General features: G+C 31.5%; 1 protein-coding gene across 1 annotated transcript; it reads right to left on the bottom strand.

Annotated features, from left to right (window-relative positions):
• Positions 1 to 10,597: 10,597 nt before the first annotated feature.
• LOC135951509 (uncharacterized) lies at positions 10,598 to 12,547 on the bottom strand. Its single transcript, XM_065501171.1, has one exon. The coding sequence runs from the start codon at positions 12,545 to 12,547 to the stop codon at positions 10,598 to 10,600; it is 1,950 nt and encodes a 649-aa protein (XP_065357243.1).
• Between the last annotated feature and the right edge of the window lie 3,582 nt (positions 12,548 to 16,129).

Genomic DNA, 16,129 nt, shown 5'->3' with positions numbered 1-16,129 from the left:
TTTTGCTCGATCTTTTTTTCGTATTTTATATATGATGGGCCTACGAAAGGTCGAAATTTGTTTTTTATATATGACGTATATTTGCGATAAAATTCTAATGAAAATAAAACAAACCTGATAACAATTATTTCGTCCCTATAAAAAGTTACACGCATCCAAAGTTGAAGCATCTTTTTATATATTTCAACTTTGTATGCGTGTGTTTTTTAAGTTTTTTCCAAAAAAAGTCCCCATATTTTTTCTTTTATAAAAAACTAATTTTCTTCGGGACTATATCCATTTTTTTATGATCTGGAAAGAGAACTTAATGCAAAAATGTACAAAGTAAAATTTGACTAACTTAAGCGGACATTGTACCCCCAAGCCCTATTCAAACTTGGCCAATTTTGAAACAGACTTTTAGGTTTGAGTAAAAAATTCTAAAAACGCAAAGCACCGATCCACAAAAACTCATCACATTTGTATAGCCCTATATGTTGTTTATATACATACAGAACGTTTTTACTATTATACTATAAATAATGTCAAAGTGGGCTATTTTCTAAAAAAACTCAGTTTTTGGAACACATTTTCCCCGTTTTAGGAATTTCGGGGATCTATATTAATTCCAAATATTATTGCGATGTCTGTAACTGTTCAAATTTTTCATTAATTCAAAGTTTTTATTTTTCTTGATGGAAAATCACCATTTTATAATATTGTTAGTTTTTAAGGTAAAATATGTCCGAAAAAACACAAAATTAATTCATTTCACTCAAATGTCAATCTCCAAGTCATAAGGTTTCCACCGATATCAAAAACTTATATTTACTCTTCAGAAGCTCCACAAACCTTGCCCACTTTCAAAAATTTTTTTTTCATATCTTGCATCAATCCGGTCATGCGTGATTAAGATTGGATAAAGTGATGCGCCCGGATCATACAGATAATAATTTGCCCATTCTTCGTAATTCCAGCACAATAGAGAAGTATACACCCGAACATACATTTTTAACAAAAAGTTTTTGTTTTAGAGACATAAAATAGTAAAAACCTAAAATTTTTTCTTCCTATATTTTTTCAACAAAAGTGCACGAAAAAGCTATTTTTTTATTTGGGGGACTTTTAGCTATATTATTGCCATATAAAGATAAGCCGTATCACAAAGTCTGAATTAGTTATTAACCAAAAACTGATGACACATTTTTTAGAGGCCCCACTGATTTTCAGAAACTTTGGGGGTCCATAAAAAAAAATCGGTCACCAAAATGGACTAACTGTGTATAGGGTTTTACTACCCTTTGGTAGTAGAGTCGAACCTATACAACCATGATCTTGTGTTTTTCCAAAAGTTTTCATTTGTCGCATAGTTTAATTGGAATAAACTTCTAACCAAAAATTTTGCATTCTTAAACCTCATTATCATTTTTAAAAATCGAGAAACATTTTCTTAATTTTGTCAAATGTCCCACGTTGGGTTTAAATGGTATAAAAGTGGCGATTAATTGAAATTTAGAAATAAAGTTTTTATAATAAATTTTAGTATAGGGTAAAAGTACATAAAATTCTACATCATTAGCTGTAAAAATAAATCAACTAAGTTGTTTACTTTCTATTCAGTGAGCAGTCAAATTTAGCAAATTATTGCTGTGTTTAAAAAAGTGAAAAATTTAAAATTTTTAAAATTCAAGCGATTATTGTTAGTGTTAAATCTATTAAAAGTAAATCTTTTATAATGGAACCTTCAACATCAGGTATTAAGGTATAGTAAATTTTTTTATAAAAATTATGTGTATATATTTTTAATCATTGTTTTAAAAAAGGTCCAAAATTGGGATAATTTCCGCATTTAATGGGCCATAAGTATTAAGTTAGTAAAATTAATATTTGTTTTATAGATTTTAGAATAGTATAGGATATCAGCTTATATTTAAGAAAAAAAGTCCAGACAATGCCCGGCACTTTTATTATTTTAATTTTTGTGTAAAAACTCTGGTTGTCATTTATTTAGCAAGACCAGTAACTGGTAACAACGATGAAGATAGTGATGATGAAGAAAATTATAATAATGATGATAAAGATAATGACTGGGATATTTGTGGTGAATTTGAGAATGCAGAATAATACAAATATTTTAATATATTTTTTATTGAGAAGGTAAAACGAAACCAAAGATTCCCCAAAACTTTTAATTTTTTTATTTTTTCAGATTATTGTTTACATTTACTGAATTTAGTGCAAGAAAAACTGGATACAAATTTATACTAATAGCAATACATATTACATATTAACTTATTCTTTAAATTTATATTGTTGTCAAAGTTATTCCCCCATTTACACTGTAAGATTTTTAGCGCATAAGATTTCATTATTTTTCTTTAAACCTGCATTCGCGTTTACACACAAAGATTTTTATTGCAGACAGTTTGTACATTAATGTGCATGTTTATGTGTATGTAGCAGAGCTGTAAACGAATCACTCATTTTTGAATTAATTCGCGAATCATTCACACAAAAAAATTAATTGAATGAAATTTGAGTCAATTCGAATGAATTTGGTAAAAATGAATTGCAATTCGTTTCCAATTCAAATGAATTGAATTGATTTTGAATTAATTCAAATGAATTTGGTAAAAATGAATTGCAATTCGTTTCCAATTCAAATGAATTGAATTGATTTTGAATTAATTCAATTCATTTACAATTCATTTGAATTGAACAAGATTTTGAATTAATTCAAACGAATTAGAAAAAACATTAGCAATTCATTTCCAACTCCGACGCGAAATTCGCAGCATATTTAGCAGATTCTTCAATGTCATTAAGTATGCAGTATAATTAATCGACGGTTAAAGAGTCTTCCTTTAAATATAATGCGCCGTTACCATCGTCAGCTGGTATTGAAAGATTATTTTCGTACGCCTCTATTCTAAACATCCCTAAACGTGGATCTCTTTCAGATGATAATTTTGAAAAGCTATTGTTGTTTAAGGTGAATGAAGCATTCTAATTAAATCTAATTAGCCTTATTTATGAAACTCAATTGTGTTTTGAACTACATACATTGTTATTTTTCCTGATTTTTGATTATTTTTGGAAGATAGTTTTATTTTTTTGAAATAAATATAATATAAATATTAGCAAAAAGTTTGTTGTTGGGTGGTCGTGGGTCACAAAATTTCAAAAATTATTAATTGCTTCTTGAATATTAAATATGTTATGTCGTTCAGCGTATTTCAAAATAAAAATCAGTTCTTCTTGAAGAAATAAACTGCAAACACCATGTTTTCATTGATCAGGCGCGTATACAGGACAAGGCTTTTAAATTTTTGTACTGGAAATTTTCATTTTGGTAGGAGAAATCTTTCATTCCCCCTAGAGATCTGCTCTTGAATTTGATTGATTGCAACTCATTTTTGAATCATTCATTTGAATTGCTAATTCTTTTTTCTAATTCATTTGAATTAATTCAAAATCAATTCAATTCAAATGAATTGTAAATGAATTGCAACTCATTTTTACAAATTCATTTGAATTGGAAATGAATTGAAATTCATTTCTGCCTAATTCGTTTGAATTGATTCAAATTTCATTCAATTCATTTTTTCAATTCAATGAATTAATTCAAAATTTAGCTAATTCATAATGAATTAAAATCAAAAAAGAATGATTCATTTACAGCTCTGGTATGTAGGTATTACGAACGAAAACACAAAACGAATTGCAAGTACATCAGACTGTGTACCTCTTTCTATGCCTCTTGCCTATAAAGTAAACTTTCATGCGAGGAAAATCTGCACGTGTAAACGGCGAATTACAGCCAAAATTATATTTTTCTCAAAAACAAAAAACGGTTAAAAAACAGGTTAAATTTTTTTTCCATTTTTTTAAATCTATGTTTTTATGTATTTATGATTATTCATTACAAAAATTTATAATATTCTCTTTTGTGACTTTTTTGAATTGTAATATAAATGTATATAATAAATTTATTATTTGATTTTAAATTAAATTTATACTAATATATATTTATTTTTTGAATTTATTATTTGAATTTTTTAATAGCACATAAGTATGGTTTAATTTCCAATTTGACTCATTAATTTATCGCTTTCGATTCCAAAGTTACAGCATATATTGTGAACTAAGTTCTTTTTTTAAAAAAAAAACAACAAAAGGGTAAAATTTTTTTTTTTTTGATTTTTTTTAAAATGCTGTGTTTTTATGTATTCATAATTATTCATTATTCTCTTCTGTGACTTTTTTTAAAAAAATTTTAAATTTATACAATTTTGTGTAAAACAAAAATTGGATTTTAAATTAAATTTATACTTATATAAATTCATACAATTGGTCAATTCACGAGGTCTCTTATCAGTCATATTGTCATAATGTCCTAATATATCACGATTTGTGGGCTCGGCTTAACCGACTCTTAGGCATTCGGCGCAGGTCTCTGCTGGTTGGTTACGATAACACAATAAACATAGCATACAGAGTAGTATAATTTTAGGACATTTTTGGCTTGATAGGCAATAAAAACTATTGTGAAATATTAGGACATTATGGTAATATGACATGATAAAAGACCTTGTGAATTGACCAAATAAGTTTGTAATTAAGCATGCTTTAATTTCCAATTTTATTTAATAATTTATCGCTTTTCATTCCAAAGTTACAGAATAAAAACAATAATGCGCTTAAAGGGTTAAATATTATATTTTAAAACTACGGCTTCTATGAATTAATCGCCACTTTGGGTACCATCGAACCCATTGTGCGTACTTTATAAAAATGAAAAATTTTTTACTTAAGATTTGCATGAAATTTTATTATAATTCTTTGGTATCAAGTTATCCGATATTGCTAAATTATTCAGACCTAGAGCATTGATAATCAAATTAGTGCAAAATAAGAACTACCCTAATATAGATACATACATACATATGTATGTATGAATGTATATGAGTTTAATTTCTTTTAAACAAGCAGTGTGTTACAAAAACTTTGCTGTTTTCAACTGAAGAAAATCCCTATTTAATATTCATTTACATCCTTATAGAGTTTATCTTAATTGTATGGTGTATGTATGTGTTGTTTGTGGTGCAGTAAAGTTGTCATTTTGTAAAGCTGCATTTGTAGACTCAAACACACACACACACACACACAACATGTACTTTGTATATAAATAGATACAGATTCATATGTATGTATATGTATATAATGAAACAATTAAGTGGTGAAATTAGGTCAGTACCATTATAAGTCTCCAGCAGTTCTAGGAGACTGTCCCGAACTAGTACAAAATTAACTATGTTCGTGTGGATTATAATCGCTATGGAAGACAAAGTAAAAATAATAATATCACAAAATATTTGTAATGGATCTATTCTATACAAGCCCGAAATATTTCATAGTACTCTTTTATAATGGTTTTAATGGTGCTAATTGACCTCAAACAGAGACATCTCATAGACAGTCCAATAACCGATTGCTTGTAAGCAAACCTTCCTCCGACAACTCTTCTCTTAAATAGATACAGATTCATATGTATGTATATGTATATAATGAAACAATTAAGTGGTGAAATTAGGTCAGTACCATTATAAGTCTCCAGCAGTTCTAGAAGACTGTCCCGAACTAGTACAAAATTAACTATGTTCGTGTGGATTATAATCGCTATGGAAGACAAAGTAAAAATAATAATATCACAAAATATTTGTAATGGATCTATTCTATACAAGCCCGAAATATTTCATAGTACTCTTTTATAATGGTTTTAATGGTGCTAATTGACCTCAAACAGAGACATCTCATAGACAGTCCAATAACAGATTGCTTGTAAACAAACCTTCCTCCGACAACTCTTTCATATATTATTTCTGGTGGGTCAAAAAACTACTTTTTAAAGTGCAGTACAAAATAAATGTTTAAAAGGACTACACTCTTGTTTACTTAGATACACTAAAGTGACAAATGACTTCACGCTAGATTACATGAGATGTATAAAGTAACCAATTGACTTCACTTTGTACTATAAAGAACACATACCTGTCAAATGACCCAAAATATATAAATTGGACACAGGCAAGTGATCAGAAAAGTACTGTCCATAATGGATAAATTGACTACTTGTAAAACTAATGGGATATTACAGGACATGGACATTTAAAATATTTTTATGAGTTGTATGTGTTTCTGGGTGCCTTGCGTTTATCAAATAAATTACTTTCTTTAATAATCAGAGACGTTTATTTAAATACTCTGAAGTATTTAGCGAATACTAAGAAAGAAAATTCCCACTACAAGTTATTCAAAAGAAATATTTTAATTATTGATATTATTTTAATTTAAACGAATATTTAAATATCTTATAACGAGTGTTGAAATATTTGTATTTAGTAAATAAAAAACGAATTAAATATTTACCTGTGGATTTTATTATAAATCATTAAACAAAAATTGCTGTGAAACGCTTCTGATAATTGTTAATATTTATACAGTACATAACAAAGTCATTAACACATTTTCATCAGCATAGATGCTTAGATTATTGCATATTTGTGCGGCTGATGAAAAAATTATAAAATTATTCGTTCAAAAAGCACAAATACAGTATAATTTCAACAGTCGAATATACGAGAATGTTATGCGAATGCAAAATATTATCGCCCTGTGATGAATGTAGTGTACAAACTACAAATTCAATTTTTGTATCTACAAATTAAAATTTAATCTAATTACCTTTATTATTTGTTTTATGAACTAACACATCAGCAGAAAACAACGAATATACTCTTTTCGATCAAGCAATAGGTTATACATTAAGCCAGTACGTTAGACTTTGGTGAAAGACATTTTGGAAATTGCCCCAGTTGGTAATATATACGAATAGAATAGATCCCTTAAGAGGAGAATTATAAAACTATTTAGTGAATCCGATGAAAACCAGCTTAAGAGATTACTCAGTGGAAAAATTTTTGGCGATAAACAACAATCTCATTTTCTAAGAACTATGCAAAACTTAGGACATGGTCAAGTCGGAGTTAATGTTATCAGATCATTATTTTTGAAACAACTTCCGAAGAATGTAAGATCAATTCTGGCTATTAGTGAACAACAAGATATAACTAGACTTGCCCAACAAGCTGATAAAATTATTGATATCGCCCGTCCCGTAAACGTTTCATCAATAACAACACCACAAAATGATACATTCCCAGAATTATCCCAACAAATCGAATGACTTCAAAAGCAATTTCAAGAATTTGGTCGAGGTAGGATTCATCAAAGGATTCGTATGCCATTTGTTTATAGGCACTGTACGATGAAGAGCTTTTTCTTCACCGGCAACGATATAGAGCAATTCTGTATATTTCGAATTGTTGTCTATATGTTGCTGAAAAGGTTTGTTGGGCAGTGATATAAACCGAAACTAAAAGAAATTGCGACCGTGGTACCGACAAAATAAAAGAGGAGATGATTCTTGCTTGAATTCAACTATGACAATGTTTTCTTTATTTAAAATTAAAGTTCTTAAGCCTAACAATTGATCATGTAAATAAGGGCTACACTGTTGTTGTTGTATGTATTATTATTTGTCTCTCACTTCCAATGTACCAATTCAACTTATTACTAATAAGTATGTACCTATATGTATATGAATGTATGCAAAAACAAAATACTAAATATATTGCATTTTTAAGAACAACAACAACATACTTGTTACAAGAATTGAAGTGAGAAACATATAATAAAAACTAACGGGTCATTACCAAAATAAGTTACAGTGGTTAGTATGAACAAAAATGCTAACAAATTACAGTGACAACAGTGAGACAAAAATATGAACAAATTTAATACAATAAAAAATGGAAAATAAAACAAATGAATCAAATGAATAATAACTATAAATAATAACAATACAGATTATTAGTAAATATGATACGGTGACCTAACATTCCGGCCCCATTGAAAGGACACTTTCAAGAAAATAGTAAAGCCAGTCTGTGGATAGGGCGACGTATAATTCCCTTTGTTGTTTTGATGTCGACAACTCTAACTCGATCATCTCTACCACGAACAATATTGATGATTTTACCCATGAGCCAACGCTGCGGTGGTAAATTATCTTCTTTAATGATTACTAGGGAGCCAGTACAAATATTTGAGTTGGTGCTAGTCCATTTATTGCGGGTCTGGAGCTCGTTTATGTAGTCGTGGGACCACTTCTTCCAAAATTGTTGTTTTATGGCGCTTATTCGGGCCCAATACTCAAGTTTATTGATTTCAATTGGAGGGACATCACGTTCTGGCAAACTGCGTAAGGGAGCGCCTATCAGGAAATGGCCTGGTGTAAGGGCTTCAAAGTCACTGGGATCGGATGATAGGGGCGAAATGGGCCTCGAATTTAGAATTGCTTCTATATCAATCATTGCAGTTGCAAGTTCCTCATATGTGAGCCTTGTGTTATCGAGGGTCCTGGTTAGGTGTCCCTTGGCCGATTTGACGGCCGCCTCCCACAATCCGCCAAAATGTGGTGCCCTAGGGGGAATAAAGCGAAAATTAATAAATTGATTTGAGCAATAATTTATTATAAAATTGGAATTTTTAGTATCAAAAAGGAACGATTTTAGTTGAGCCAACTTAGAGTTTGCACCAACAAAATTGGTGGCATTGTCACAGAATATATCTGTGGGTAGACCTCTTCGTCCAATCATCCTTTTAAGAGCAGCAATAAAGGCATCTGTTGATAAGTCTGATACAACTTCTAGATGGACTGCTTTAGTTGCGAGACAAACAAAAACAGCAATATATGTCTTGTATGGTACCTTCCCTCTAATTCTTAGGTAAGTGTTTACTGGACCACAAAAATCAACAGCACATCTGGCGAAGGGCCTTGAAGGGTTAAGTCGTTCTACGGGCAAATTGCCCATCATTTGTTGAAGCAACCTTGGGCGATAACGAATGCATTGTGGGCACGAATTAACGATACGACGACATAGGTTTCTTGAATTGATGATCCAAAATCTCTGGCGGATTAACGACATTAAAGCCTTGGGTCCTGCGTGGTAGTTGCTGATGTGTAGATGACGCACGTAACAGTCGACGAAATGATTTTTGCTGGGCAAGATTATAGGGTGCTTTTGACCTTCAGAAATTGCTGCGAATTCCAAGCGACCACCGACTTTGAGCAAGTTGAATCCATTTGATGAATCGATGAAGGGATTGAGACACTTTAGTGCACCTTGAGGATCGTTTTTCTTCAGAGCTCGTTGTATATCATCTTGAAAATGATGTTGCTGTAGATTAAAAACTATTCTGAGCAAGGCGTTTTCTAATTCTTGGGGCTGTAAAGAATCAGAATGGAAAATATTAGTTTTTGTTTTTTGAGAAAAACGGAGCATCCACGCAACAATACGAATAATTTTTAAATATGAGCTATAATTTTCAACCGAATCCAGAATGTAATTAGATGTTGCTTCCATGGAGAGTACAGTTTTGCGTTTTTCTCTGTCGATATCTTGTTGATTTTCTATGGATAGTTGATCTATTTTATTAGGAGGCCATTTTCTAGCATCGAGTGTGAGAAATGCTGGTCCATTGAACCAGATAGATGAAGCGAGTTCTTCTACAGTTGAACCACGAGACACGATATCAGCAGGATTAAAATGCGTTGGAACATGTCGCCAAATACAGCCAGTAGTTAGATCCTGAATTTCCGATACTCTGTTGCCAACAAAAACGGATAACGTAGAAGAATGTTGCTTTAACCAGTGAAGAACTATTTGAGAATCTGTCCATAGAAATACTTCAAGATTTGGTATTGCGAAAAGATTTTTGACTTTAGAGTATAATTTAGCCAAAAGTTGTGCGCCACAAAGTTCAAGTTTTGGCAATGATTTTCTTTTCGTCGGGGCAACTCTAGACTTGGCAGTAAAAAGACGAACAGAGACATTTCCTGAATAAGTTTTAACACGAAAGTAGAAACAGCATCCATAAGCGCGAATTGATGAGTCACAAAAGCCATGAAGTTGAACTGATTGAGATTCAGCAGCGAGACAAAAACGAGGGATTTCAAGGGAATTTAACGTTTTGAGATCAGAAACAAAATATTCCCAAGCCAAATGTAGTTCTTGAGGGATAGATTCATCCCAGCCAATTTTGAGAATCCACAATTCTTGCATGATGATTTTGGATTTTATAATAAGCGGAGCTAAGAGTCCTAAGGGATCGAAAAGTGATGAAGAGAGCGACAAAATTGTTCTTTTGGTGATTTTTCCATCAATTTGAACTTTAGGTGTAAACGAAAATAGAAATACATCTTTTTGTTGATCCCAAGTAATACCAAGAGCATTGGTCACAGCTAATTCATCAATATTTAGATCTTTTATAGTTTTGTCGTCTTGAAAACTTCTATGATTTGAGTGCCATTTGTCCAATTGAAACGAACCACGAATTAGAATTTCATTCACCTCTGTCTTAATTTTAGTCAATTCTTCTATTGAATCTGCACCACCGATAAAATCATCAACATAAAATGATGACTTTATAGTTTTTGCACCAAGTTCGAATTGGTCCATGTACTGGTCTGCGAGATAGTGAAGACTTTTAATGGCTAGGTAGGTTCACGATGGACAGTATTATTGAAAAACGATTCACAATCAGCTTGTTCCGGAGTCAAAGTATTTGAGCCAGATGGAATTTCTTCGATTTCCCACAATCGTTGTAATTTTAAATCAACTTCCTCTTCTATCGAGAGCATACAAGAAGAACCAGTATCGTTCGATTGGTTTGATAAATAACGACCAGCTACAATCCATCCAAATAGAGTTTTATGTAATTTTGGCAAATTCGGACCAAGTTTAATTTGACCAACTGACAAAATATCAAAGAAAGTTTCTGTACCAATAAGCAAGTCAATTCGTTTTGATTTGAAAAAGTTTTCATCTGCAAGCTGAGTATTTGGGGGCAAATTCCAGGTTGAGACGTCTAATTCAGCATCAGGTTGATAAGAAATATGAGGTGTGACACAAAATGAAAGGGACACTTTAAAATCAGTAACTCGAGATTTCACATTTGTTGACGACCTATATTTCGTTTTACTATGAGTATTACCAATGCTAGCGACTTCTGTAGTTTGTTTTCTACGAGGCAAGTGCAATTTTTGAGAAAATTCATCCGTAATGAAATTCAATTGAGAGCAAGAATCCAACAAAGCACGTCCGAATTGACCTGTAGCGTCACGAACTAGAACCATGGCAGTAGCAAGAAGCACCTGTTCCGGTGAGGATTTTTCCATATGAGTATGGACCGAGGCATGAGAGTCATTCAAGGCAGCACGAGAAGTAGATGGTTCAGTAGTCGGGGACGAGGGCCTAGAAGCTGACTGAGACCGATGAAGCAAACTGTGATGCAAGCGAGAACAAGATTTGCACTTGAATGTAGAGGAACAGCTGTTAACTTGATGACCTTTTGACAAACAATTAAGACAAAGCCCAAGTCGTTTGACATTTTCAAAACGTTGACCGACATCCATATCTTTGAAGCGAGGACAACGAGTAATTGTGTGGTCAGTTTTTGTGCAAAGAACACAAACACGTTTCGAAACCGAAAAAGAATAGCCAGTTTTTGAGCTTTTATATTTGGACTTACCAGATTGATGATTGTCAGGCTTACGGTGGGCCACATTTGTATGGCTGGTGTCAACCGATTCCAAAAATTGGCAATGCCTTTCAAGAACCTTGGAGCAATCATCCCATGATGGCAGTTCAGTGAAATCCAAAGAGTCTTTCCATTTTCTTTTTGTCTCATCATCAACCTTTTCCAAAACTATGTAGATCAGCATCGAATTAGCAATGTCACTATCTGAGCCTAGAGACAAAAGAGAGCTATAAAGAGCAGAAACATTATCAACGAGACTTCGTAATTGTGCGCAATTGTATTTGGACATGGCTGGAAGTTCAAATAGAGTGGTAATATTTTCCATAAAAATCAGTGAGCTATTGTCGTAACGCGTTTTCAGCCTTTCCAGAGCCTTGGGGTAATTTTCATTCGTAATCTGGAAAGCCTTGACCGTTTCCAATGCTTGGCCTTGGAGGCAGTTCAGCAAATGGTTAAATTTTTCGATATTCGATAGGCCAAACTCACGATCGATAACTTGGTTGAACGACGTTATAAAATTTTTGTACTCACTGTACTTACCACTAAATGTGGGCAATTTGAGCTGAGGCAATTTATTGTTGTTAACAGGAAAACAAATTGTAGAGTCGGACATGGTTGTATTGTGGACATCCTCACCAAGTTGCGCTTGAATATTCATCTTCACTGCGATGTACAAGTCTTCAATTTCGGGCCTACCATTGTCATCAGGATCATATTTCTCAATTTGGGTTTGATACGTCAGTATCTGCTTGAAATATGACTCCAAAATCCCCAAACGGCACTTCAACTCGGCTGACGAAAGTGTCTTACCTTCACCCCTTCCATTGGCTTCAACTTGGTTTTTGATGCGGGTTATACTTTTCTTAGTATTAGCCCGTTGCTGCTTAACTTCTTCCAAAGTCATCTCGAAAGTTTCAAAAAGTTGGGTTAGGAGAGCCAAAAAATTTCCAAAAAGAATTCACAAAATGGAGACACAATTTGTGATTAGCACTGTAATCGACGCCAATAATTTACGCCAAAAAAATGATTATATACAAGCCTTATATATTTATTTTATATATGTACCGCAATATTGCGAGCGACAAAAATTTTGATGTACAGAAAATATTACACTATATACTGGAACCAAATAAATCACGCACTGTTTATGTATTTTTGTATATAACGATAAGCGGCAAAAATTAAAGTCACTGTTATTTATTTATTTTTCCACAAAAACTGTTTTTATGTACCGAGCCAACAAATTTTATATTTGGTTAGATTAAATCTCAATTAATGCAACTGTAATATGTTTATGCTTTAACAAACATTTATTTTTAAAGAGCTCACAAAAATATTTTTAATTTATATGTTTGTTCAATTTATGCCACAACAATTTGTTCCAAAATGTTTTTAAATACACTGTCTCTTTATTTTTCACAAAAGTTTTTATTTTAATAAAATTGTTTTTTATTTTTAGTTTGTACCACAAAGTTTCTTTTTTAACAAAATTGTTTTTCTTTTTTGTTTGTTTAACAACGAACAATCCACTCACGCACGACCTGTACACTTGTAGATTTAAGATGTACTTCAACGAACAAATGGAATGTACCACGGACCGGCAGGACGACAAATTTAGCAAAAGTTTGGATAAATATCTTGCCCCACGTTGGGCGCCAAAATGTACGATGAAGAGCTTTTTCTTCACCGGCAACGATATAGAGCAATTCTGTATATTTCGAATTGTTGTCTATATGTTGCTGAAAAGGTTTGTTGGGCAGTGATATAAACCGAAACTAAAAGAAATTGCGACCGTGGTACCGACAAAATAAAAGAGGAGATGATTCTTGCTTGAATTCAACTATGACAATGTTTTCTTTATTTAAAATTAAAGTTCTTAAGCCTAACAATTGATCATGTAAATAAGGGCTACACTGTTGTTGTTGTATGTATTATTATTTGTCTCTCACTTCCAATGTACCAATTCAACTTATTACTAATAAGTATGTACCTATATGTATATGAATGTATGCAAAAACAAAATACTAAATATATTGCATTTTTAAGAACAACAACAACATACTTGTTACAAGAATTGAAGTGAGAAACATATAATAAAAACTAACGGGTCATTACCAAAATAAGTTACAGTGGTTAGTATGAACAAAAATGCTAACAAATTACAGTGACAACAGTGAGACAAAAATATGAACAAATTTAATACAATAAAAAATGGAAAATAAAACAAATGAATCAAATGAATAATAACTATAAATAATAACAATACAGATTATTAGTAAATATGATACGGTGACCTAACAGGCACTAATAGGCAGCTAATTTTCATATATCTTTTAGATAATAAATTAAACTTTAATTCTATGTTAAAACCAGATCGGCGACAAACGGCGCCAGTAAAAAAAAACATTATATATGTTAAATGAATAAATTTCAAATGTGCTAACAATATATACAAAACTCATTATAAAGATAGAATTTGGACAAGATACCCTTTCCAACAAAAAAATATAATTATAAATATTAAAACTAGAAAGAAAGTATGGTCGGTCAAGCCTGACCATATAATACCCTACACTAAGTAAAATAGCAAAAACATTTTTCTTTTAAAATTTCAATAATTTATATTTTTAAGTGATTTTCGGAAGTTGGGTTATATGGGAGCTATGACCAATTATGGACCGATCACAATGAAATTAGGTCGTGTGATTTGTGTATATATAAAAGTTAACTATGTTGAATTTTTAAGCGATTTATGCACGTTAAAGTGATTTTCGGAAGTGGGTCTCTATGGGAGCTATGACTAAGTATGAACCGATCGTAAAAAAATTTACTGACATGAATTTTGTATATATAAAACTTATTTGGAGCGAAATTTATGAGATACATATATAAATGAAACATTTATGACAGATAAAGTCCAATTTCGAGAGGACATTTGTATGGGGGCTAGGTGAAATAATGGACCGCCTTTAGCCAGTTTCAATAGGCATGGTCCTTTGGCCGAAAAAATTATATGTACCAAATTTTATCGAAATATCTTCAAAATTGCGACCTGTACTTTGCGCACAAGTTTTACGTGGAGAGCCAGCCAACCACACGGACGGACATCGTTTAATCGACTCAGAAAGTGATTCTGGGTATAAATACGCCCTTGAATATTGTATATTTTTAACTCCCCAAATCTTTAAAGTCGAAAGTAGTGTGTTCTGTCGCCATTTTTGAATCTATTGACATAATCTTATAAATAAATAGGCCACACGTTTTTTTGTGGTACACTTTTAAGTATGTTATTGTCCACCAATATTGCTGAAACCTATATGGTTTAAAAGATTATTTTCTCTAAATGTGCACAATATAAATTTTTTTTTAAAAATTCTTTCCATAAAAGTGTTAAAAAGCGTTTTAAATTTGCTTGAAAAACAACAACAACATGTTTATGCACATCTAAATACACGTGTATTTGTACACAAACGTGAAAAATATTCTTGCGTATACCCAAAGTAACTGTATAATTTTGACCACCAGGCGATCCTAGTAACTATAATTTCTGCAAATAATTGTTGCTTGAAATCTTAACTTTACGATAGATCTTGTTTTATGGTTAGTTTCAATCATTTGCAAAAATCAATAATGAGATGCATTCACCTTATATAATCCACTATGCAAGGGTGAGATGAGGGCAAAACTACTAACACGATTTCAAAATTATATGCGAACAAAGGAGGATATAAAAATTCAGTGTAATTTAAAAATTAGTCTTTTAACTCGACTACAAATTTTTCAGTTATAATTAAGTTTTACTTTGCCCTTAAATGTATACATTTTTTTTAAGGGCCTATTTATCCAACCTTTATAATTCCGAATGCTTAAATTCGAAAATTTTAATTTAATAAGATTCTAATAATCTTAGTACATACTGTATTGTTAAGATTATGTGCTAAATGTAACGCAAAAATGTAGTGGCACATAATAATAAAAAAAGAAATTAAACTGCAAATAAAAACACAATACACAGAAATGTGTTAAAACAAAGAAATTTATATTGTTGCATGCACTCGTTCCATGAACAATGAGGGGGAAAATACACGTTGTTATTGTTGTATAAGAAAACCATGAACAAAATACAAAGTACAATTGTTACAATTCAAATGTATGTAACTATTTTTGTTACGTACTAAACGACTTCAAAATACACTAAATTTAGTAAATAAGCAAAAAAGTTCATTCATATTCTCTCCAAACTAATTGTTAGGATAACAAATTGGCTTTTAAGCAAATTATATAGCATCGTTTTTATAAATTATGCAATTATTAATTTTTAAGAAAGCGACAAATTTCTAGATTAGTTATTTGTATGTTTTGTACTCAAATGCCTAACACAATTGTGTAGGGCATACAAAATGTATGTAGAATGTCAAGAATTGCACCACAAATGCAACATGTACTCGTATGGTTGCAAATAAAACAATAATTAACTTCTTTTGTT

Source organism: Calliphora vicina, chromosome 1 (genome assembly GCF_958450345.1).
Source record: "Calliphora vicina chromosome 1, idCalVici1.1, whole genome shotgun sequence".
Taxonomy (NCBI): domain Eukaryota; kingdom Metazoa; phylum Arthropoda; class Insecta; order Diptera; family Calliphoridae; genus Calliphora; species Calliphora vicina.
The sequence above is the reverse complement of the archived record's forward strand: the minus strand, read 5'-3'. Positions and strand labels throughout refer to the sequence as shown.

Bases quoted from the DNA above. Each gene is read 5' to 3' on its own strand.
- LOC135951509 (XM_065501171.1), bottom strand. From the start codon at position 12,547: ATGACTTTGGAAGAAGTTAAGCAGCAACGGGCTAATACTAAGAAAAGT.